This window comes from Schistocerca serialis, chromosome 2 (assembly GCF_023864345.2).
Source record: "Schistocerca serialis cubense isolate TAMUIC-IGC-003099 chromosome 2, iqSchSeri2.2, whole genome shotgun sequence".
Classification (NCBI taxonomy): domain Eukaryota; kingdom Metazoa; phylum Arthropoda; class Insecta; order Orthoptera; family Acrididae; genus Schistocerca; species Schistocerca serialis.
Window position 1 is genome coordinate 538,318,653 of NC_064639.1, and position 25,689 is coordinate 538,344,341.

Below are 25,689 nucleotides of genomic sequence, written 5' to 3' on the forward strand. Positions count from 1 at the left end.
CATAGGATCGTCCGGAGGGTGTCAGCAGTGTCAATGGTTGTCAAGAGTGTTGTCCTGTTGCTCATCGCACTGCGAACTGTCGTTTTCTATTTCGTAATGTGTGGGAATCAACGTCCCAAAGGAAGGGGTTGTTTCATTTACACCTTTTACGCCACCCGCTGAGGCCTTTTAGTGTCTAATCTGAGAGGCAGCGTGTCTGAAATGTTTTCCTCTGCCACCCATAAGAAATAAGAAAACTGCATGAGTTCAACGCTGGACGTCACGGTTCTGACTTCCATCACAGGGGTGTCAACAGGAAGGCTGCGGCGACCTCTCCGACGTGTGACATGTCCACGGTGCCGTCGGGCAGAATTGTGGTGAAATTTGGCGCCAATGTGACGTCATTTTCCCACATTACACCTCACATAAGCTTCTGATCTCTGGTGTTTTCTTCGTACGTGTGCACACCTTGGAGTTTGAATCGTCGCCAAGCCGAGGGTGACATCTCAGGACGCCACGCTTCTGCACTATTATAGAGGAGAATGTAGACACCTTTAAGCCAAATTTCAAACGCCTGCTTTGCAATAGATTTGCATGGGCTTGAAAAAGTGACTCTTTAGTTGTGTTTCCTAGGGTACATGTGGTTATCTCAGGTTGCCGTGAGACCGGCATGCCGTCATTCACGGGTCATTATACACTCCTGGAAATTGAAATAAGAACACCGTGAATTCATTGTCCCAGGAAGGGGAAACTTTATTGACACATTCCTGGGGTCAGATACATCACATGATCACACTGACAGAACCACAGGCACATAGACACAGGCAACAGAGCATGCACAATGTCGGCACTAGTACAGTGTACATCCACCTTTCGCAGCAATGCAGGCTGCTATTCTCCCATGGAGACGATCGTAGAGATGCTGGATGTAGTCCTGTGGAACGGCTTGCCATGCCATTTCCACCTGGCGCCTCAGTTGGACCAGCGTTCGTGCTGGACGTGCAGACCGCGTGAGACGACGCTTCATCCAGTCCCAAACATGCTCAATGGGAGACAGATCCGGAGATCTTGCTGGCCAGGATAGTTGACTTACACCTTCTAGAGCACGTTGGGTGGCACGGGATACATGCGGACGTGCATTGCCCTGTTGGAACAGCAAGTTCCCTTACCGGTCTAGGAATGGTAGAACGATGGGTTCGATGACGGTTTGGATGTACCGTGCACTATTCAGTGTCCCCTCGACGATCACCAGTGGTGTACGGCCAGTGTAGGAGATCGCTCCCCACACCATGATGCCGGGTGTTGGCCCTGTGTGCCTCGGTCGTATGCAGTCCTGATTGTGGCGCTCACCTGCACGGCGCCAAACACGCATACGACCATCATTGGCACCAAGGCAGAAGCGACTCTCATCGCTGAAGACGACACGTCTCCATTCGTCCCTCCATTCACGCCTGTCGCGACACCACTGGAGGCGGGCTGCACGATGTTGGGGCGTGAGCGGAAGACGGCCTAATGGTGTGCGGGACCGTAGCCCAGCTTCATGGAGACGGTTGCGAATGGTCCTCGCCGATACCCCAGGAGCAACAGTGTCCCTAATTTGCTGGGAAGTGGCGGTGCGGTCCCCTACGGCACTGCGTAGGATCCTACGGTCTTGGCGTGCATCCGTGCGTCGCTGCGGTCCGGTCCCAGGTCGACGGGCACGTGCACCTTCCGCCGACCACTGGCGACAACATCGATGTACTGTGGAGACCTCACGCCCCACGTGTTGAGCAATTCGGCGGTACGTCCACCCGGCCTCCCGCATGCCCACTATACGCCCTCGCTCAAAGTCCGTCAACTGCACATACGGTTCACGTCCACGCTGTCGCGGCATGCTACCAGTGTTAAAGACTGCGATGGAGCTCCGTATGCCACGGCAAACTGGCTGACACTGACGGCGGCGGTGCACAAATGCTGCGCAGCTAGCGCCATTCGACGGCCAACACCGCGGTTCCTGGTGTGTCCGCTGTGCCGTGCGTGTGATCATTGCTTGTACAGCCCTCTCGCAGTGTCCGGAGCAAGTATGGTGGGTCTGACACACCGGTGTCAATGTGTTCTTTTTTCCATTTCCAGGAGTGTAGTTGAAGGACTCTGGCGCAGAGGTTAAGCAGCGTGGAATGACGAACCAGTATCTCTCAGCCAGGCTCAGATGATTCCCAGCATGGTGAGAGACGTTGTGCTACCAGAATTGAGAGCTCCGTGTAATAAATTTGGCATCCTGTGTACACTGAAATCATCTAAATATTTAATAATGTATTCCTCGTATACATACGCACAATAAGTAAAATTTCTTTTCTTGTTATTCTTGCTGTTGCTGCAGTTTTAACGGGCAGTAGTTTAATTCGGTATATAGAGTCAAATGAAAACGAGACGGATGGAAGAAAATGTAAGTAAACAGTTCGACCTAATGCCCTGCTTCCCGAGCGGGAAGGCGTGCTGGTCCCCGTTACGGATCCGCCCGGCGGATTAGTGTCGAGGTCCGGTGCACTGGCCAGCCTGTGGATGGTTTTACATCTACCTCGGCGGACTGGGTCCCCTTATTCCGCCTAAGTTACACTGTGTCGACGATTGCTGCGCAAACACCATTTCCACGTGAGCGTACACCATAATTATTCTACATTCGTCTTGTAAAATAATATCCCGGAGTGTCCACTGGGGGCCGAACCGCACAATAACCCTGGCTGCGGTGTGGGGCGGCGGTGGGGCGGGCAGAGTGCTGTGGCCTGTTGAGGGCTTGTGAACAACTGAGGGCTCTGGTGGAACGAAGCCTCTCCGTCGTTTCTAGATCCCCGGTTTAATACAGTACAATACAAACTGTTCATTATTCCAAATTTATTGACGTAACTGTTACACATTTATCCCATTGTGTGACAAGACGATCAATGCTTTTATGGAAAAACGTTTGTAGTTGCCTGCGGAACCATGATCGTACTCAGACCTTCGTCTAAAGCAAATCGACGGCGCGGTTGTCCTTCAGGGCTCCAAAAATACTCAAATCGCATGTGGACAGATGGGAACTGTATGGAGTTTGTATAAGGGCTTCCCAGCGAAACATCCGCAGCGTAATCGAAACATGTGGGCGGGATCACGTGTTGCCAAGTTTGTTGTGATTACGCTGTAGAAGATTCTGTGTGAAGCCCTTACACATCCTCCGTAAGTCCCTTTCTCTCCCAGTGTGATTTCCATAGTTTTTGAGCGCTGAAGAAAGACATTCATAGCTGTCGATTTGCTTCGGAGGAAGAGGTGCACGTCCGGGTGCAATCATGCGACGGCAAGCTTTCTTGCATGAAGGTACCGACTGTCTTGGCTCACAGTAGGATAAATGTACGAGTATTAACAGTTATGGCGATTACTTTTGAAAAAACTGAATAGTCTGTGTTGTTTGAGACTTTTGCGTTAACTGCTTCAGTAGTTCACAACGTCATCCGAAGTCACCCCCGTGAACCACTGAAGCGAGAAACGGTTACCTACTTTTTGCCATCTGTCTCGTTTTCATTTGACTGCACCTTATAACATGTACAGACCTAGGTTAGGTTATCGTGGCAGGAAGGAAGGAAGGAACATTAATATTTAAATTCCCGTCCATGAAGATGTTTTTAGAGACTGCATTGTTGTTGTTGTTGTGGTCTTCTGTCCAGAGACTGGTTTGATGCAGCTTTCCAAGCTACTCTATCCTGTGCAAGATTCTTCATCTCCCAGTACCTACTATAGCCTACATCCATCTGAATCTGCTTAGTGTATTCATCTCTTGGTCTCCCTCCACGTTTTTTTGGCCTCCACGCTACCCTCCAGTACTAAATTGGTGATCCCTTGATGCCTCAAAACATGTCCTACCAAACGATCCCTTCTTCTAGTCAAGTTATGTCAAAAATTTCTCTTCTCCCCAACTGAATAGAATTGGGGAGAAGAGAACTGAATACAAGCTCTAAATCGTGAAGCACACCTTCTTACTGCAAGCAACCCAGGAAAATACTTTTATTCATAAGCGAACCTCACATGGAGGATACGCCTGTTGCGCTATTATCGTATGTCCACAAATTAGGTTATGGTATGTAACAGTTTTTTTAATAAGCGCAAAATAATGATAGACCTTTCATATTTTAGAAATAGTTCCAGAATATGATTACTAGTTTTGGTAATACGTTGTCCATTTACAGAATCTACAAATCAAAAAGAAGGAAAAGCGTATATTTATACGTTAGAACCTAAAAATATTTCTATTTGTATGTTATATGAGTATTGTGTGTGCAAAATAAAGCAGATCCAGAAAATAAATACCATAACACTGTTTCGGATTGACCATTGCTAATGAATTTCATGATCACATGGGCACTGTCCACGTCGATAGACCTTTGTTATCGAGTAATTAAACTATGTGACGTACCAGCAGTCCTGCCGGACAGATGGCAGCAATAGCGTTTTCAGTATTCTGCTGTAACTCTTGCAACCTGTGAGGATTATTTGAGTACGCCAGATCCTCCTATGTGCTCCAAAGCTAAAAGCCAAAAGGATGAGAGAGCTCAGGCTTTCACGGTGGCCAGGAGTCTGCACCGCCTCTGCTCAGTGGCAGGGCGGCATGTGCTGCTGTTCCGTATTGCCGGATATGTCTGTGAGTTGATCCACACTTGGATTACACATTTTCTGACACACTAGACACTGCACAGCGAACACCAATCTTGATATCATGCAACGGCACTTCGAATTAATGAAGGTGATCTTCTAATTCGTAATTGCGCATGTTCAGTGAGTTCGCATCCATGACAGGCTGAACCAGACCTCATCTGCTGAAACACTGAGGACCCAAAAATTCTGATTCGACTTGAGTCAGAGATCACCGGCATAACTTAACACGCGAAAGTTCATCTGGACGCTTCAACTCCTGCACAAAAGTAAAATTATAAGAATACAAATGCAGCTTCGTTAACAAGGGTCAATTACGCATCAACCGTATAAATATTATCGTGCGAATTTTGTTTTTACCGTCATTACGCATTAGAAAATCTCCATCAGTACTCTGAAGAGCCGTTGCATGATCTGACGATAGGTGTTTTGGTGCGCACTGTCGGCTGACTGCACCTTAACATGACTCTTTCACCGAACTATTAAATGCCAACGGTATTCATATGTGAATTACGTCACTTCTCTCTCTCTCTCTCTCTCTCTCTCTCTCTACCTCTTTTTCAAGCACACGCACACTCAAATACATACATAAAGTGTGAGTACAAAATTAGTACTAGTAAATAATTTAAAAAAGGATGTTCTATCGTAGCACACCACAAAATCTGCGGTTCTGACTTTCTTGTTGAAGTACCGGTATTTGGTACCAGTGCGTACTGTTACAAAGCAAGCACTATATATATGACGCCAAAACCTAATCTTCTTTCCTTTCCTTTTTTTAATATATGGTGTAACAGGTATAAGTACACATTTTTCTATTGGTCACTGAGGACGATGTATTTATGTCATTTGCAGGTTAATAATTACAGTTACTACAAGACGTATGTTTTTAGGTTCAGTAGTACCTCCATATATGCGTGGTACAAGCAAGCCATTAATGCTTTTTCCCCTGGGTAGCAGATCAGCTGTTGAAGTGTGTCGCAAAACGACCAGTCTATACTGGCTGGCGTAGTCCACTGAGAGGGGGAGCTATAACAGTGCAGAAACATCAGGTCGTAAAGTTTGCGTGTTGTGGGAAGACACGAGGGAAAAAACAACCAGCACACTGATTTGTGTACGTATTAAGACACCACATATAAAAATATCTGCACTTATATCCATATATATAGAACGAATCGCCTAAAAGTAGCACCAGCACCGCAAACATTGCGGAAATGAAAAGCGCTATCGATGTGCGGTTTTCGCAGGACGGACTGGTTGTGAGGGCCTCGTTTTGTTAGCTAATAAACAGATTGTAATAAGACTCGGAAAGTATATTTTTTGTGCAAACCTGCACTTTTTAAATGGAGCAATGCCTATTTAGATTAACAAACTCAAAGTAGGGTCAGTTACAATGTCAGTGCTGTTTGTTGCAGGATTCTAATGTGGGTCGTTTAAGAGACATCGTGTCTTGAAAAACCCCAACACCGATACTTGTACGTTTCCTGCAACGTAACTGCACACACCAGTTATATGGATTCTGACCAGTAACGAGACAATCGACCATCACATGTTATTACAAAATGACAACGGCAGCGCAAATACACGCTTCCACTCTAGTATTGAACGAATGCGGCACATGTGTTAGCAAGTCAGTGGAGGTGTCCGAGCAGGCTGCAGTAATTCGTCGTTGGTGCGTTCTTGTAGACAGCGTCTTTCAGCTTTCCCCAAAGAAAAAAGTCTATAGGTGTCAAATCCCGCGAACAGGCAGGCCAAGGTACAGGTCCTCTGACTTTAGTCCAACGATTTGGAAACAATTCGTGAAGACATGCTGTAGTACTTGGTGCATTATGGGCTGGACAGCCATCATGCTGGTGCCACTGGTTTCCCGTAATCTGCACAGGAAAGTCTTCTAGCATTCGTGGTAGATGGTCGGTTACGAGGCCGTGATACTTGTGCGCGTTCAGTGCTTCGTCTTTGAAAAACAGGCCTATGAGCTGATGGTTCAATGTCGCACACCACACGTTTACACTACATAGAAGCTGACGTTCTACCTAATGAATCCAACTCGGATTTTCAACAGACCAACAGTGCATTTTTCGGCGGTTTACCTGGCCATTATTGGTAAAAGTTGGCTCATCAATAAGCAAGATACATGACACTTCTGGAGTGTTGTGTCTTAAAGCTCATGTACACAAATATACCCGATTCTCATAATGGTTTCTGTGAAGCTCTTTATGATGAGAGATGTGACAGGGATGCAGCTGTCGATGGGGATTGCGTAGGAAACTTACCTGACTCACGTCACTTTCTCGTGCGACTGCGCGGCAGCTAGCGTGCGGATCAACTAGAACATGAGCAAGAGTATTAATGTTCCCCTCTTGTCTCGTCACTTGCTTCCTTCTGCTACTTTGTCTAGGTGTTGCACTACCACTTTCACGTAAATGGCTGAAGAGGGTGATAAAAATTTATCGAGATGGTTGATGTCTATTGGGATATCTTGCCACATACACCGTACAAGAACAAATTGCATTCTTCCTACACTCTCCGCACACCATGAGCATGTCGGCTTTTTCTGAAATGGTAAATCGCATCGTCCGTTGACGACCTAGTGCTAAGACTGTCACACACTAACAAACTAGCAAGTGACAGTGCCCTCAAGGAACATAAAAGCACACTGTAAACAATCATAACAACATCGTATCTAGCAACTACGAATGTTGAATGACGCAAACAAGTGCCGGTGAGGAAATTTTTCGCAATACGTTATCTCGTAAACGACTCGCACTAGACTCGTCTAACAAACACCACTGACATTCTAGTTACCCGCGTTTTAGTATATTAATGTCAATAGTCATTGTTCCATTTAAAACACAATAGTCATTGTTCCATTTAAAACAGTCTACATGTGCACAAAAAATACACTTTGTAAGTATTATTATAATCTGTTGACTGACTAAAAATACGGGCCCCTGACTACCAATCCATTCTGCGAAAACTACACATCAATAGCACTCAATTTCCGCAATATATGCGGTGCAAGTTTTAGGTGAGTCACCCTGTACATAGACGCACGCGTCCCTTTACACCAAAGCAGAACACGCCAGATCTTTAAATTTAAAGACAAACGTTGGACTGAAGTAGATTTTAAAATTTTCCTCGAATTCTATAAGTCAAGGGCTTCACTGATGAATGTCACCGTTGCATTCTTGCGTTTCATTGTAGCTTTTATATATAGTTTTTATGTTTCCTACATTTAAAGTTTATATCAAGTCATTCACGTGTCTCCTCTGACAGGATATAATTTCATTCAAAATAATGACTCAGTTCATTAGAACTGTCATTGGTTTTTCCCTAAGTCTCGTCTTTCCGTTAATAAGCCAAGTCAGCCATGGTGAAGAAACGAAAGAGCTTTGGCAAGGCGCTTCTTGTGTTGCAGGCGAGTGGAGCCATGAAGACCGCAGGGGGCGCGCCGTGTCTGCTGCTGCTGTGGCTGGGGGTGGGACTGCTCTGCTTGGGGGCGCACGCCGCGCCGCCGCAGAGGGGCCCGGCCATCACGTGAGTACTCACAACACGCTCCTTCCATCGTACACTCTCCACACTCTCATTCCGTTGCTCTAGTAGTCCTTGTTTATGCAGCCCTCCACACTACTCTGTCGTGTCTACACTTCCACGTATCTGTATACTTTCTACAGCCTACAAGCCATTTGAACCTGCCTTGGTCTTCCTCTACAATTTTTACTCCCCATACTAAAATTTCATTCAGCTACCAAACTGACGATTTTTTGATGCTTCAGGATGCGCCCTGTCAACCGACCCATTCTTTCTATGAATTGCAATAAATTTATTTTCAATTTAGTGCCTCTTCATTAGTTATCACATCTGCTCATCCAATCTACTGCATTCCGCTGTGGCACCAAATTTCAAACTCTTTTGTACTCTGCTTGCCTTAACTGTCCATCACCACGTTTCACTTCTGTACAAGTCTAAACTCCAGATGTATTCAGAAAATACTTCCTAGCAATTAAATTTGTATTCGATGTCAACAAATTTCTCGTTTTAAGAAACATTTTCTTGCAGTTGCCAGTCTACGTTTTATATCCTCTCTATTTTGACCATCGTCAGTTATTCTGCTGCCCAAACAGTAAAACTCGTCTACTACTTTTAGTGACTCGATTGTTGATCTAATTCCCTCAGCATAGCCTGATCTAATTCGACTACACTCCTTTTCCTTCGTTTTCCTTTTTTTTTTTTATATTCGTCTTGCATCCTCTTTCCATTCTGTTCAAATGATCTCGCAATTCCTTGCCATGTCTGACAGAATTACAATGTCATTAGCAAACCTTAGAGTTTTATTTCTGCTCCCTGAACTATAATTTCATTTATAATTTCGTCCGTAGTTTCCTTTACTTCTTGCTCACCACACAGATTGGATAATACTGGGGACGGTTACAACTCTTTATGACACCCTTCTCCACTAGTGCCTCCCTTTCATTTCCTTCGTTGGAGGTAGAGGGACAAAATACAGGGAGCGAATGGTTATCTACGTCTTGTGCAGACAAGTTATAGATAACCATTCACGCTGTGTATTTTATACCTATCACCTCCAGTAAACATGATCCAAAACTTACTCTAAATATGCAGATGCTATACAGCAGGTGTGCCTTTCTTCAGTCTGTTGATATTAGTCGTAGGGTCAGTAGCGCTGTGTATTTTATACCTATCACCTCCAGTAAACATGATACAAAACTTACTCTATATATGCAGATGCTATACAGCAGGTGTGCCTTTCTTCAGTCTGTTGATATTAGTCGTAGGGTCAGTAGCGCCTCGCGGGTTCTTACATTTCTTCGAAACCAAAATTGACCTTCCCTGTGGTCGACTTCTACCAGTCTTTCCAATCTTCTGCAAGTAATTCGTGTCAGTATTTTACAGCCATGACTGACACTTCTGCAATAGTCACATCTTCCACCACCTGCATTTTTTTGAATTTGCAATTATTATTCTTGAAGTCTGTAGGCATTTTGCCTGTTTCATGTATCTCACACAGCAGGACGATTACTTTGTCATGATATGTTTTCCAAATGATTTCTGTAATTCTGATGGAATGTCGTCTATTGCACCGCCTTGTTTAGACTTCGATGTTTCAGCGCTGTGTCAAATTCTTATCGTACTATCGTATCTCCAATCTCATCTTCATCTACTTCCTCGCCTCTCTCAATAACATTGTCTTGAAGTTCGTTTCCGTTTTTTATTTTTTTCTGTATGCTCCTCCCAGCCTTCACTTCTATACTTAGTGCTGGTTTCGCATAAGAGTTCATGGTACTCATACACCTGCCCTTCTTTTCCTTCAGGCGCGCCTGTCCTTTCCGTAGTCATGCACGCTTCTACAGCTTCGAATTTCTGCTCTAGCCTTTACTGATTTGACATTTTCTTCTTTCCGTCGCTCTCATTTTTAAACGTCTATATGCCCTTTTGTTTGCGTAATTTGCTGCATTTTAAAAATAGCCGGCCGAGGTGGCCGAGCGGTTCTAGGCGCTACAGTCTGGAACCGCGCGACCGCTACGGTCGCAGGTTCGAATCCTGCCTCGGGCATGGACGTGTGTGATGTTCTAATGTTAGTTAGGTTTAAGTAGTTCTAAGTTCTAGAGGACTGATGACCTCAGAAGTTAAGCCCCATTGTGCTCAGAGCCATTTGAACCATTCTTTTTCTTAATATTTTCTCTTTCGCAATTAAACTGCCCAAGGATTCCCATTGCACCTAATCTTTTTGCCTGTTTTCCATCTGTTTCCTTCTCCACATCATCTCTTCAGGCCCTCCGTTTGTGTCCTAGTGTTTTCCGTTGCTTCAATCTTTGTCTAACGCTCTGTTTGAAACTGTCCACTACCAACGGTTCTTTCAATTTATTCAGATCTCACATCTTTCAACTCTTTCATTTCTCCAAATCTTTTAGTTTTCAATTGCATTTCGTAACCAATAATTTATGGCTGGGGTTCCCACCTGCCCCTGGGAATGTTTTTATAGTTTAACAGCTACTTTCGAAATCTGAACTGCCATTATCTGGTCTATCTGAAACCATCTGCTGTCTTCATATCTTTTATTGATGTACAACCTTGTTTCACACATTTTAAAACAAGTGTTTGTACGCTCAGTGCAAAATTCTGCTATTTGCCTCTCTTACTCGGTTGTTTTCTGTATCACGAAGAGAAAACACTGTTCAAATGACACTCGACAGATTGTGACACAACGAGCTTGCCTGTTAAAGCGTGGCCCAGTGAACGGAGTGCCTGGCAATGAGGGCACTTCTGTCACCGTTCTGGGGGAGGTAGGAATTCAGGCACTCAGCGCAAATGGAAAATGGAGCAGAAACTTTAACGTTTCACTTTCGGTGATACCCCTCTCACGGAGAAGCGATAGAAAGGTGTACGAAAAAAAGACGTCCTGGGAAGGTTTCGCCGAATAAACATTTTCCTCTATAGCGATGTGTGCGTTATTTGGAAAGTTCGTAGCCGGTTAAATGTCTGCCATACTGGGACCTGAGCACAGTTCGTTGATCTATCCAAACTCGATATACAATCCGCCGTGTTGAGGTGACATTTATTTCTTGGCAAAATAGTCATGAACATACAGGGTGATCATTTTAACTGGAGACATTGAAATATGTCGAAAACAACACATTGCATCAAAAGAGCTATAATTCCAATTTGCTTGTCTCGGAAGGAGGCATCCACCGATACCACACTTCGATCCGCCACCCCATCCTGTGCGTGGGTGGTGGGAGCAACTGTAAATTCTTCAATGGGAACCCTCTTTTTTATTGCAGATTGAGATTCTTTGGCAAAATCCACATACGTTTTGTCTGAATCATTTTCTTCGTTTCACCACAGATGGTGCTGTAATTGGAAGAATAGAAATGGGTACACAATGGTAATTTACAACATTTTACTCAATGGCCCTTGAATATCCAATGGCACGTGGGACATCACCTCCATGGTGTGAGGGTAGGAGAGTCCTGTATTTCATTGCTTCTAATTGTAAATCCCATTCGCAACGTTGTATTCCTCCCACATATCGAACAGGGGACTACTCAACGCGTCACTGTGGCCGTGTAGCGAAATATGAAGTATTGTAACAGGCAGTGCACTGCGACCGAAGCTCATGTACCGTACAGACGTAGTACAGATGTTGGCTCTAAACATCCGGAGAACAGACGTGAAAGAGGATGATGAATATTGTAACCACAGAAAAAACAACTGAAATTATCCTGATTTACGGAGAATGTAGAAGAAATGTTGAGGCTGCTGTTTTCCAGAAAAATCTCGCTCTCGTTCGTTCTTTTACAACGTTGTGAGCTCCTTTATGTTTGATGGCAGCGCACAGACCAGCAAAAGGAAACGAAGCAAACGAGTTACTGGAGAATATAGTAAAATAGGTGTACTAGCGGCAGTGCACCACTCCGTACGGCCAAGCGCCTGGCAATTACACCGCAAATCCGATTTGTCCGCAGGTAGCGTAATCACAATACTGCATCGTCATAAGTATCATCCATACCACGTGACAGCGCTTCGAGAACACGTCGCCGATTGCCAACACCGGGTAGTGTTTTGTCAACGTGCACATTAACAAATGCAAACTACCCTCCACGTTCTTCGCCGAGGTACTATTTTCCGATGAGTCTACTTTTACATATCATGGTAGCGTTAACCGGGATAACATGTATTACTCGAGTGTAAACACACCCCATTGCTTGCGGTAAGTTGAGAAACAACGTCATTGGTCGTTTAACGTATGGTGTGGCATTGTGGGGAACACACTCACTGCCCTGTATTTATCGGCGGCACAGTGAAGGGAAGCAAATATCGAACGTCTTTGGAACAGGAACTACCGGTACTGCTGCAGGATGTTGCCGTGGACGTTCGACATAGTATGTTGTTTCAGCATGACGGTCGCGAAGCGCGTCACGCGATTGAAATACTAGAGGTATTAGGTCGTATTTACATTGGTCAGTGGATAGGTAAAGGGGGCCCTATTAATTGGTTCGCTATGTCGTCGTATTTGACGCCGCCGGATTTCTTTCTGTGGGGTATTTAAAAGAAAAGGTGTACCGACAACTGCCAACAGGCCGTTATGACATGGTCGACCGTATCAGAAGCGCCTGTGCTGACATTCCCGCAGATATGCTTCTGTCCTGTGTACTGTCATTTGAAACGGAGATTACTAAGTTGGTGGTACTACTTTTGAACACTCTCTCTAATTGGAAGAGTAGAGTGGCGTTCGCCTGGAGCCTCGGTCACAGTGCGCGTCCAGTAGTCAGTCCCCTGTCCGACATGTCGGAGGAATACAATGTTGCAAATGGGGTTTCCTATGAGAAGTTATGAAATACTTGCCTGTCCTACCCTTGCAGAATGCAGAGAGGAGGCCATTGAGTAGCATGTCATAAATTATGATTGCCTACCCATTTCTATTCATCCGATTGCAGCACCATCTGTGGCGAAACGAAGATAATGCTTCAGACAAAACATGTAAATTTTGCCGTAGAATCGTAATCTGCAAAAAACTAAATAAATTAAAACAGGGTTCCCATTAAAGATTTCAAAGTTGTCCCCCGCCACCCACACACGAGGTGTGGTGGCGGGTCGAGTGTGGTATCATTGGATGTCCCCCTCCGAGACAGAGAAACTGGAATTATAAATTATAACCTTTTTTTTTAATCCGATGAGTAGTTTTCGCGATATTTCAATGTCTTTAGATAAAATGAACACCCTATATATAGAGCAACAGCAAACAAACACTTCATTCTCGCGCCACGGCCATGTTACGCTGCGTGCAAGCGGTCTTGATTACAGATGAGCAAAGTCGTTCATCCTTGGGCACTAGTTCACTGATGATCGCTCTTTTTTGGGAACAGTTCATTTTTATTCATTCACCGTTCATTGTACTTGGTATATCGTGCCTATGAAAAATTGAAAATTAGTAGTATAGGTGACTGAAGATGGAAGGTACTTCCCCCCCCCCCCCCCCTCTCGGGTACTGAGTTTTTACTCATAACAGAATTATCACACACTTGTAATTTTCGTGATTCTGCAAAACTTTTCGTTTAGCCAACTGTAGCGTTATGTGGCTGGTCGCAGTGAAATAATATAAGGTGGCGCACGAAAAAGCGGCCCCGAGTACAGACTGCATGCCAATTACGCACGATTTGATGACCGCTACGAGCAGAAGAGATAAACATGTAATAATTAGGCAGTGAAGAAATAATAAGTAAGCTATGTGAGACCTTACCTTTTCCCGGCGAATTTAATGTTCAAATAATTTACGGGTTTGCTGCCTGGTAACGTCGTCGACCACCGCCGATATTTCGGAAGGAGCACACCCTGCCATTCTCAAGTCACTACTGCAAGGATGAAGTAATGTGCAAGGGAATTTAATACCGTGGATCACAGAGGAGAAACAAGAAAGATACCACATACAGAACAAGTAACCGCAAAGTCAACGCACAACCAAAGATAACCAACATCAGAAATATTGATAGTGACTATTAATCAACAGGTGAGGTAGCCCTAATTCTGTCCCTCTGTTTTTTGATGAGAGATAGAGCCGAATTCCAAGCAGCATTTAGACAAAACCCACCAGCTCTGTTTATAAGGTTGCTTGATAGTTTGATTTCAACAGCTTCCTTAACGACACTATCCCAATAGCTGGACGTGCAAGCCAGAATCTCCGTGTTGTATTCCATGGGATGACCGGTGTCAAGGCAATGTTCTGCAATAGCGGATTTGCTCGGCTGTAGTAAGCGTGTGTGACGCTTATGTTCAATACACCGGTCATCCACAGTGCTCCTGCCGAAATATCGGCGGTGGTCGACAACGTCACCCGGCAGAAAAACCCGTAAATTATTTGAACATTCAATTCGCCGGGAAAAGTTAAGGTCTCACATTGTTTACCTCTACGGAGAGGAAATGTATCGTTGCTTGCGGAGGTTGGATAAACTTCGCAGCAGTAGAGTTAAGCTGGAATGTGCATTATCGTTTTTATTGAAGTGTCGAAATCATAGTGTGGTTCCAACGTTAGCTAAGGTTGTGCATCATATTAATTCTCCTGCCGCCAATCGCATCAAGCAACGTGCTGGTTTAGCTCTTGTTCGTGAAAGGACCCACTATACTCGCCGTCAATTAGATTTTGTTTCTAAGGAATTATTTCAGCTTCATTTAATGATAGCGTCTAATGTTTCTGAATTTTCTTGGAAGTTAGGTGGACGGTGCCTCTTGGACTGGGAATTACAATAATTTTAATTCTCGACGTTCTGTGATCAATCTCACGGAGAAATCGTCTGACGACGCAGCTTTGTCTGTGCTGGGGAAAGGTTTGAATTTCGCACCGTGGCCTAAGAGTTTGCCAGTCGTTGATTTTGTTAGTTCTATTGAACAGGCTATTTATAAACCACCTTCAGAGGCTGCGGAAGAGGTTAGGAGGGAAGCTTGTCGTGTGTTGACTGGGGCTTGTCCACCCAAGTGTAACATTACAGCAGCTGAGGCGGTTGCTTTACGTTCACTCAGAATTTCAGTTTACCACAGCTGTTTCCTTTTTTATCTTCTCAATTGAGCACCCATATTCTCACAAATACTGTATAAATATTTTTCGGAAACAACAGGTACCTTAGTCATACAACACAAAGACTTTCACCGAAAAACCTTCCGATCATAAGCTGAGAGCAACGTGAACAAAATTCTAAAATTCTAATCCCACTCTGACGCACTTGCCGTATAAAATTGTGTATACGAGTGTATTATACATTCAGGTTCCAGAATCTTCTAGAACCGAAAATAAATTTCACATTAAGGTGGCTTTCATTATTTGTCGGTTTTGATTTATAAATTGTTTTCTGAAAATAATTATTTATGTGAAGATTGGTTCAAGTGGTTCAAATGGCACTGAGCACTATGGGACTTAACTGCTGTGGTCATCAGTCCCCTAGAACTTAGAACTACTTAAATCTAACTAACCTAAGGACATAACACACATCCATGCCCGAGGCAGGATTCGAACCCGCGACCGTAGCGGTCGCGCGGTTCCTGACTACAGCGCCTAGAACCACTCGGCCACTTCGGCCGGCCTATGTAAAGATTTACAGACCGAATGGTTAATAACAAACGTATTAAAAATAGAAGCTTCCTCTCATTTCATTATATCAGTTTCGTTATCGATGGCAAAATTAACGAAATTATAAATGGAAACAGATATTTTGTTTACAGTTAACACTGAAAATTACAAATTGTTGTAGTTAAGATAGACTTCTTTTCATATTATATACTTTTAGAATTGTATCTACTAATTTTCATGGTGTGATATCAAAATACAAGTGGCAAATATATTTACGGTAAAGTTGTGTTTGACAGAAAAGTTTATAACCGTTCATAGATGAGAAATAAATAATTCACGTAATAAAGTCAACTCGAGTCTGGCTAAAATTCAGATGGTATCGAACAGTTCATTACTTGAGTAGACGTTGCGAGGGGAGGGGGGGTAGGGGGGGGGGGGGGGAGTAGCGTCACTATAATGCTGAAGGGTGACGCTGGGCAGCGTGGTGGTACACCATCACTTTAGTGCCCCAAAATATTTTTACGCTGTTATGAAGCACGAGAAGTAGCTACAAGTTGTAACTGTTTTCTTTCTACACTTACTTACTTGAAAATTGCAGCATCCTGAAAGAAGGACCTGTAGGACAATGTTTTAGTATTAAGCGATTAAAATGGGAACAGTGAAGCAGCAGTCTCCAGTGACCGAAAAGATCATTGTTGCGCCAAGATGGGCACGTATTGAGCAGCCAGACGAAGTGGAAATGTGAAAGTAAATGGAAATCTAGATCGTCGGCGCGAAATCATCTTCATGTGAGTCCGAACAAGTAGAAGATGTGGCCACTGGGAAATGGGTCTGTGATACTCCAATATTTGGACTCGTCCAGGGAATGTGTAAGCGGAACCAGTTGTTACAAGACGGTCGGGCTTAGCTGTTGCGGATATTGGAGCGCGCAAATCTGATTTCAGCCTAGGATGGCCGTCTCCTTGTCCAAGTGACCGTATAATGGGTGGTGCTGGTATGGAGTCTGCGCAGGGTGCAGTTTTGACTAGAGGTACACACAGCTTTACGGTGGTTGCGGTTACCTATGGTTTATATTTGACTACACTAATGTGACCTTTACAAATACACTGACACTTTTTTTCAGGAGCATGACGAACCGTACAAGAATAAATCGTGGCCTTGATAACGACACCACGTTCGTATTACTGCGCTGTCCTGCTGTGAATCGCTAAGAAAATGTTCACAGCCTCGCTCAAACTTTGAAAAGCACTTTCTTAGACTGTTTCCCTACAAAGAGCTGTCAACAAGAAGAGGCTCCATTGTTCTAAATCAGTTGCTGCATGAAAATAATCATCTTTTTCTGGTAAATTAATGCACTGCTATTCTCTGCGAACCAGAGTAAGAATTATAGGATCTGCTGAACGGAGTGGACATTCTACTGAGTACAGAACATAGACTGAGAGTAAACTAAAAAAAGGTGAATGAATTGAGGAGTAGCGAGAATGGAATTAGTGACGAACTTCTCATTAAAATTACTGACATCTTATTAGAAGAAGTGAAGAAAGTTGTCTGCATTATGGACAAGGCAAGGAGGATATGACAAGCAGTCTACCATTAGCAAAGAGGGCATTCCTGGCTAAAAGAAGTCTTACTAGCTTCAAACATAGACGTAAATTTGTATGTACATCTAGGTCACAGATTTGTATGGAATTGAAATGGTTCAAAATGGTTCTGAGCACTATGGGACTCAACTGCTGAGGTCATTAGTCCCCTAGAACTTAGAACTAGTTAAACCTAACTAACCTAAGGACATCACAAACATCCATGCCCGAGGCAGGATTCGAACCTGCGACCGTAGCCGTCTTGCGGTTCCAGACTGCAGTGCCTTTAACCGCACGGCCACTTCGGCCGGCTGGAATTGAATAATGGGCTGTGAGAAAGCCGGAAAATAAAAACAATCGAAGCGTCTGAGATGTAGTAGTAACAGAGGAATACTGAAATTTAAGTGGACTGACATGATGAGTGTGAGGAGGTTCTCCGCCGATTTGAAGACGAAAGGGATGTGTCGCAAACATTAATAGAAGGGACAAGATGATAGGACATGTGTTAAGACGTTAATAAATAACCTCCATGGAACTAGACGGAGACGTAGGGAGCAAAGATTGTAAGGCAAGACAGAGATTGGCAATACAGTACATAGAACATATAACTGAATGGACTGAATGTAAGTGCTAAAATGAAATGAAGAGATTGGCGCAGGATAGAAAATCATGGTAGACCGCATCAAATCACAGTGATGACATATCCCTCACCCTCCCAAAATTTTTTATTTGCTTGCATCATGACCCAGTAGCGTAAAGTTTAAACAAAATAGTAAGGAATATTCGCTTCCCGAATGAGAGCGTCGCTCCAAAGCACGGGAAATGTTCAGTCATACTTAGTGGTAGGTATAAAAACAAAGGCAGCCCTTTCTAACGAGTCAATGACTGCGATTTTCTACATCTCCATCTATATTTACATCTACATCAACATAATATACACTCCTGGAAATTGAAATAAGAACACCGTGAATTCATTGTCCCAGGAAGGGGAAACTTTATTGACACATTCCTGGGGTCAGATACATCACATGATCACACTGACAGAACCACAGGCACATAGACACAGGCAACAGAGCATGCACAATGTCGGCACTAGTACAGTGTATATCCACCTTTCGCAGCAATGCAGGCTGCTATTCTCCCATGGAGACGATCGTAGAGATGCTGGATGTAGTCCTGTGGAACGGCTTGCCATGCCATTTCCACCTGGCGCCTCAGTTGGACCAGCGTTCGTGCTGGACGTGCAGACCGCGTGAGACGACGCTTCATCCAGTCCCAAACATGCTCATTGGGGGACAGATCCGGAGATCTTGCTGGCCAGGGTAGTTGACTTACACCTTCTAGAGCACGTTGGGTGGCACGGGATGCATGCGGACGTGCATTGTCCTGTTGGAACAGCAAGTTCCCTTGCCGGTCTAGGAATGGTAGAACGATGGGTTCGATGACGGTTTGGATGTACCGTGCACTATTCAGTGTCCCCTCGACGATCACCAGTGGTGTACGGCCAGTGTAGGAGATCGCTCCCCACACCATGAGCCGGGTGTTGGCCCTGTGTGCCTCGGTCGTACGCAGTCCTGATTGTGGCGCTCACCTGCACGGCGCCAAACACGCATACGACCATCATTGGCACCAAGGCAGAAGCGACTCTCATCGCTGAAGACGACACGTCTCCATTCGTCCCTCCATTCACGCCTGTCGCGACACCACTGGAGGCGGGCTGCACGATGTTGGGGCGTGAGCGGAAGACGGCCTAACGGTGTGCGGAACCGTAGCCCAGCTTCATGGAGACGGTTGCGAATGGTCCTCGCCGATACCCCAGGAGCAACAGTGTCCCTAATTTGCTGGGAAGTGGCGGTGCGGTCCCCTACGGCACTGCGTAGGATCCTACGGTCTTGGCGTGCATCCGTGCGTCGCTGCGGCCCGGTCCCAGGTCGACGGGCACGTGCACCTTCCGCCGACCACTGGCGACAACATCGATGTACTGTGGAGACCTCACGCCCCACGTGTTGAGCAATTCGGCGGTACGTCCACCCGGCCTCCCGCATGCCCACTATACGCCCTCGCTCAAAGTCCGTCAACTGCACATACGGTTCACGTCCACGCTGTCGCGGCATGCTACCAGTGTTAAAGACTGCGATGGAGCTCCGTATGCCACGGCAAACTGGCTGACACTGACGGCGGCGGTGCACAAATGCTGCGCAGCTAGCGCCATTCGACGGCCAACACCGCGGTTCCTGGTGTGTCCGCTGTGCCGTGCGTGTGATCATTGCTTGTACAGCCCTCTCGCAGTGTCCGGAGCAAGTATGGTGGGTCTGACACACCGGTGTCAATGTGTTCTTTTTTCCATTTCCAGGAGTGTATATTATATACTCCGCAAGCCACCGTACGGTGCGTGGCGTACCCTGTACCACTACTAGTCATTTCCTTTCCTGTTCCACTCGCAAATAGAGCCAGGGAAAAACGACTATCTATATGCCTCCGTATGTGCCCTAATTTCTTGTATCTTATCTTCGCGGTCCTTACGCTCAATATGTTGGCGGCAGCAGAATCGTTCGGCATTCAGCTTCAAATGCTGTTTCTTTAAATTTTCTCAATAGTGTTTCTCGAGAAGAACGTCGTCTTCCCCCCTCTCTCCCCCCCTCCCCCCCCTCCCCCCCTCCCCCAGCGACTCCCATATGAGTGCCCGAAGTATCTCCGCAACACTTACGTGTTGTTCGAATCTACGGGTAACAAATCTAACAGCCCACCTCTGAATTGATTCGTTGTCTTCCTTCAATACAACCTGATACAGATCCCAAACACTAGAGCAGTACTCAATAACAGGTCGCACCCGAGTCCCACATGCAGTCTCCTTTACAGATGAACCACTCTCCTAAAATTCTCCCAATAAACGGAAGTCGACCATTCTTCTTCCCGATCACAGTTGTCACATGCTCGTTCCACCTCATGTCGCTCTGCAACGTGACGCCCAGATATTTAAACGACGTGACTGTGTCGAGCAGGACACTAGCAATACTGTAACCGAACATTACAGGTTTGATCTTCCTACTCATCCGCATCAACTCACATTTTTCCAACGGGAACAATAAAGTGATTTAAGAACATGAACTGTAGAGGACCCTTTCAGATATTAAAATATTTCGCATAGAAAAAAGAGACTTGTCCTGAAAGAAACTCCTGTTACGCAGTGGGTAGGGTAGACACAAATTATCCTGAAATACCCGATTTTCAACGCTGTTGTTGTTGTGATCTTCTATGTGAAGCCTCTTTGTATCCGAATAACTATTGAACCTGCTTATTGTTTCCATTTCTTCGACTCCCTCTGCAGTTTTACCGTCACACACTTCCCTCCATTAGCAAATTGACGATTCCTTCATACCTCAGTATGTCTCCTCTTAATCACTTCTTTTAATCAAGTTGCATCGTTATTTTTTCTCCAGCTTAACGCAGTTCATTCTCATTAGTTACTCGATCTATCCACCTAATCTTCAGCATTCTTTTGCAGCACCACATTTCAAAAGTTCCTAATCTCTTCTTTTCTGAACTGCTTATTGCGTAACTTTCACTACTGTACGAGGCTACAGTCCAAACAAATACCTTCAGAAAAGACTTCCTAACTCCTAGATTTGTATTCTTAACAACTTCGTTATTTTCAGAATTGCTTTCCTTGCCAGAGACATACTGAATTTAACATCCTCTCTTCTTTGAAAATCGTAACTTATTTTGTAAAATTCATTTACTACGTTTAGTGTCTCATTTTTCAATCTAAGTCCCTCAGCATCACTGTTTTTCTTCGAACGCATCCCATTAGTCTTGTTTTACTTTTATTGATGTTCAACTTATAGCCTCTTCGAGACACTGAACATTCCGTTCAATTGCTCCTCCAGGTCCTTTGCCGTCTCTGACAGAATTGCAGCGTCATCGGGAAATCTCAAAGTTTCATTTCTTCCCCCTGAACGTTAATTCCCTTTTTATATTTTTATTGATCTTATTTATTGCTTGCTCAGTATACAGATTGAATAACATCGCGCTGGGCTTAGTGGCCGAGCAGTTTTAGGCCCTTCAGTTTGTAACAACGCGATCGCTACGGTCGCAGGTTCGAATCCTGCTTCGGCCATGGATGTGTGTGATGTCCTTAGGTTAGTTAGGTTTAAGTAGTTCTAAGTTCTAGAGGACTGATGACCTCAGATGCTAAGTCTCATAGTGCTCAGAGCCAATAACATCGCGGACAGGCTACGACCCTGTCTCACTCCCTTCTCAACCATTGCTTCCTTTTCGTGTCCTTCGACTATTATTGCTGTCTTGATTTCTGCCAAGTCCTAAACAACCTTTCGCTTCTTGTACTTTATCCCAGCTACCTTCACAAATTTAGTGTATTCCGGTCAACAATGTCAACAGCTTTCTCTAGATCAACAAATGCTGTAAACATAGGTTTGCATTTCTTTAACCTATCTTCTAAGTCGCCGAGTTAGTTTTGCTTGAAGTCTTCCTATGTTTCTGGAACCCAAATTAATCTTCCCCGCGGTCGGTCTCTACCAGTTTTCTATAGATAATGGGTGTCAGTATTTTCCAATATTAACATATTAAACTGATATTTGAGTAACATTCTCACCTGTCAGCAGCTGCCTTCTTTGGAACTGGAGTTTTTACTTTCTTTTTGATATCTGAGGGTGTCTCGCGTGTTTCACACGTGTTGCACATCAGATGGAACAATTTTGTTGTTGCTAGCTCTCCCAAGGATCTCGATAATTCTGATGGAATGTCATGTACTCCAAGGCCCTTGTTTCGACTTTTGTCTTTGAGTGTCCTGTCAAATTCTTCCTGCACTATCATATCTCCCAGCTTATCTTCATTTACTTCCTCTTCCCTTTCTACGACATTGCCTTCAGTCCCTTTGTATTGTTCTTGATACATTCTCTTTCCCTCTGTCATTATAACACACAAAATGTTATTTGTGGTGTCACCGCCAGACACCACACTTGCTAGGTGGTAGCCTTTAAATCGGCCGCGGTCCATTAGTATACGCCGGACCCGCGTGTCGCCACTGTCAGTAATTGCAGACCGACCGCCACCACACGGCAGGTCTAGAGAGACGTCCTGGCACTCGCCCCAGTTGTACAGCCGACGTTCATAGCAATGGTTCACCGACAAATACGCTCTCATTTGCCGAGACGATAGTTAGCATAGCCTTCAGCTACATTTGCTACGACCTAGCAAGGCGCCGTATTCAATTGATAATTAATATTATGAAGCAAGTCACGAGAGATGTTCTACAATTGTGGATTAAAGTTAAGTATTACATCATCTACGTACTTTACTTACAATTCTCAAGATATTGTCCTGTTCCAGACCTCACGCCAGTCAGCGTGTAATTAAACGCGTGCATTTCGGCCTCCTCTAGAAAAACAGTGTTGGCTCTTCTGCCAACACTACATTATTAGAGTGGGACGAATAATGTTGACACCCGCTCCGCTATAGTAAAAGCATTGTAACAGATTATTTGAGAGTAATATTAGTGAGTTGTTTATTTTTGAACACCGGAACGAAAATAATGTTCCACAACCTATAGAACGCTTGAGTCGCAGCCTTCTCTGATCGTGAGCCGAGCGCGAAACACCGCCCCACGCGGAAACGCTTCGTAGAGTCGCGAACACCCGGGAGAGCCATCAGGCTAACGACCGCCGGCAGCACTTTGCGTCCAATTGGGACGGTCGCCGGTAATTAGAAACGGCTGCAGCCGCCGCTGTACCTCCAGCGTTGCGCCATTAGGCACCGAACTGCCCACGGCGCAGCAGCTTCGTGCCTGGCAGGTAAATTACGACAAATTGCGGACACATCGCTAAAGAGGGAAGAATGAACAGTTTATGATTAAACTAAAGCTAATTGCTATTACTCGTACTTCGGAACAAGTTCTTTTTCTGCCCAGTCTAAGTAGAATGTTCCCAACCACTATCGACTGATCAGCATCAGATATAAATTTATTCTTAAATATAATGTTTCTTTCATCTTGTTCTGGTAGGTAGCAGAAGAAGTATTATGAAGCAGAGATGGAATAAAGTGGGCGACTTAATTTCTGTTTCCAGTACGTGAAAATGGATAAAGGAAACAAATTTCCTGAAGGAGTCTACGACCATTGTGGTTATTTTGTAAATGAAACCGTCTAGATCGCTTCATATATTACTTTATTTATAACGTCGTTCAGCTACTGCAATCGCCAGATTAAAACGTAGAACTTTTGAAACATATTTCAGTGTGAAATCTAACTGTCGTCTTCATTTTAATCAATCACTCAAACCAAAAATGCGAACTACAGGGTGTTCCGTTTGAGGTGTCACAAAAAGTATAATGCTATATTTATTAAATTAATGTTCGTAGGTGGCATACGTTAGTACGTTCAGCGTGTCTCGGTAGTTAAGTGAAAGTAGTCGTTACTGTACAACAACGCGCTCATGTTAAATGTGTCTTAGGGCATCCGAAGTTTTCGTGTGTAGAGGGGACCCAGACAGCTCTCAGACGTCGTTACAATGTTATCGGCCCATTCCTTTTTGCGGAGGAGACTGTTCGTGTCGTCACTTACCTTGATATAATCGAGCAGTATGTGGTCCAATAATTACTAGATGGGGTACTAGGCACCATTGTCAACAGGACGGCGCTGCACCACATTGGGGTGTCATAGCGCCGGAACGATTAAACCAGATACTCAACGATCGTTGGCGCAGCCGTGTTGGATCTATCCCATGGCCTCCTAATAGCCCCGACCTAACGCCTACAGATTTTTTGGGTGAGCATATGTCAAGTCAACAATGTTTGTACAAAAACCACAGAATCAAGTCGACCTACGGAGGCAGATTACAGCTGCCTTTCAGCAAATCACTCCAAAAAAAGCTGAGGGACCACATGGCGCAACATAGACGCGACGTATGATACATACCGCATTCTCAATCGCGGACACGTTGAGTGCTAATGGGCTGTGACACAAACGGCAGACTCTCCTACACACGTATGTACCGTTAAAAAGCAATGAATTTGCGTAATTTCTTGTATACAGTGTTTAACTTTCCTAACATCACCAACTGATCACCCCGTGTTTGTAACTGGTTACAGTTGCTTTTGCGGTAAGCCCTAGCAAAGACGCATCTGACTATGGTTTATGTGGTGACGAGAGTTAACCTTCGCAAGCACAAAGGAAAACAGTGGTGAGAGTTCTGGTGAATGTGCTGACAAGGGCAACAGTTGAACGACCTTGCTTTGAGGTAGGTCAGAACAGCACAGGCAACATGAAGTCTCGAGTTATCTTGTAGAAAGGTAACGTCACAGCGACTTCAAAGATAATGCGCAGCCACCAGCCTTAACACGTCATAAATGTAGCATCTACTGTCCAAACTACAGGCTATGCGAACCGGGGGTGATCGTGTTGTACACGCAGTGGCACCCCATACCATCACACCAGCTCATGGGCCTGTAAGACGATCACGAATTCAATTTGGCAACTTTCATTCTCCTCAGAGCCTCCACACAAGGATGCGCCTAACATGACTATGTATGCAGAACCGTCTGAAAAGACGACGTGGCGCCACTCCTGTGTCCTGCGTTGTTGGGTTTATAACTGTCCATACATTACTCTCTCCTGCCACGTCAAGGGAACCGCAACTATGGTCGGCGCGCTACCAGCCCAGACGTCGCTACACTGTCGGTATTGAAATCATTCTTGCTGAAAACAAAACTTCATTGACTCAGGTATGTGGCGTGCCTGTACGACATTTCACAGCCGAGCGAACAGTATTCTGTCCTCCTGGGCGCTAGTAACGCGGGGCCATATAACTCTTGCATGGCGCTGAGTCTGATCCTCCTGTGACAAACGAAGGATTCCGGCCAAAGTGAGAAGCAGTTTTCACAGACGCGGGTCATGATCCTGCCGTTCTCAAATTCTGACATGTGCAACTAGAAATTTCTTATACGAGGCATAACACCGTCTTCTCACAAGCAAAGTACATTCAAATGTTAAACTTTCCTGACGTACAGAATTTGGATGGTATTATTCCTTCCTTCTTCGAGCAGTTGTTCTGAAAGGCCAATCATTGCCATATCCATCCACGTCATACACTTCATCTTAGTTTAACGTTTAATGCCTGCTGTCTTTACGAAGTTACAATTTTACCGTACGGCAATATTACCAACTGAGTTACAGTATCTTAATTTGCGTCATTTTCAAACGCTTAGAGTGCATACCTATCAACAAGCACAAAAGTATAGAAACTATCAGTTACTGTTAAAAATAAGCAGAAACCAATTTTAGAACAGTCAGTGAGGCATAGTTATGTCTTTCTAAAAAGTATTTCACCTGAGAATTTAGTAGTAGGGAAGTTAGTTCAAATATTGTATTTAAACAGTGAT

General features: G+C 44.7%; 1 protein-coding gene across 2 annotated transcripts in view; it reads left to right on the forward strand.

Moving 5' to 3' along the window:
- Window positions 1-25,689, forward strand: part of LOC126457513 (myosin heavy chain, fast skeletal muscle) — a 313,877-nt gene that overhangs the window by 229,173 nt on the left and 59,015 nt on the right. For both annotated transcript variants that reach the window (XM_050093850.1, XM_050093851.1), the window contains one exon: window positions 8,054-8,172. In XM_050093850.1, coding sequence (XP_049949807.1) covers window positions 8,066-8,172 — 107 coding nt within the window. In that variant the 5' untranslated portion in view covers window positions 8,054-8,065. The remainder of the gene's footprint in view (window positions 1-8,053; window positions 8,173-25,689) is intronic.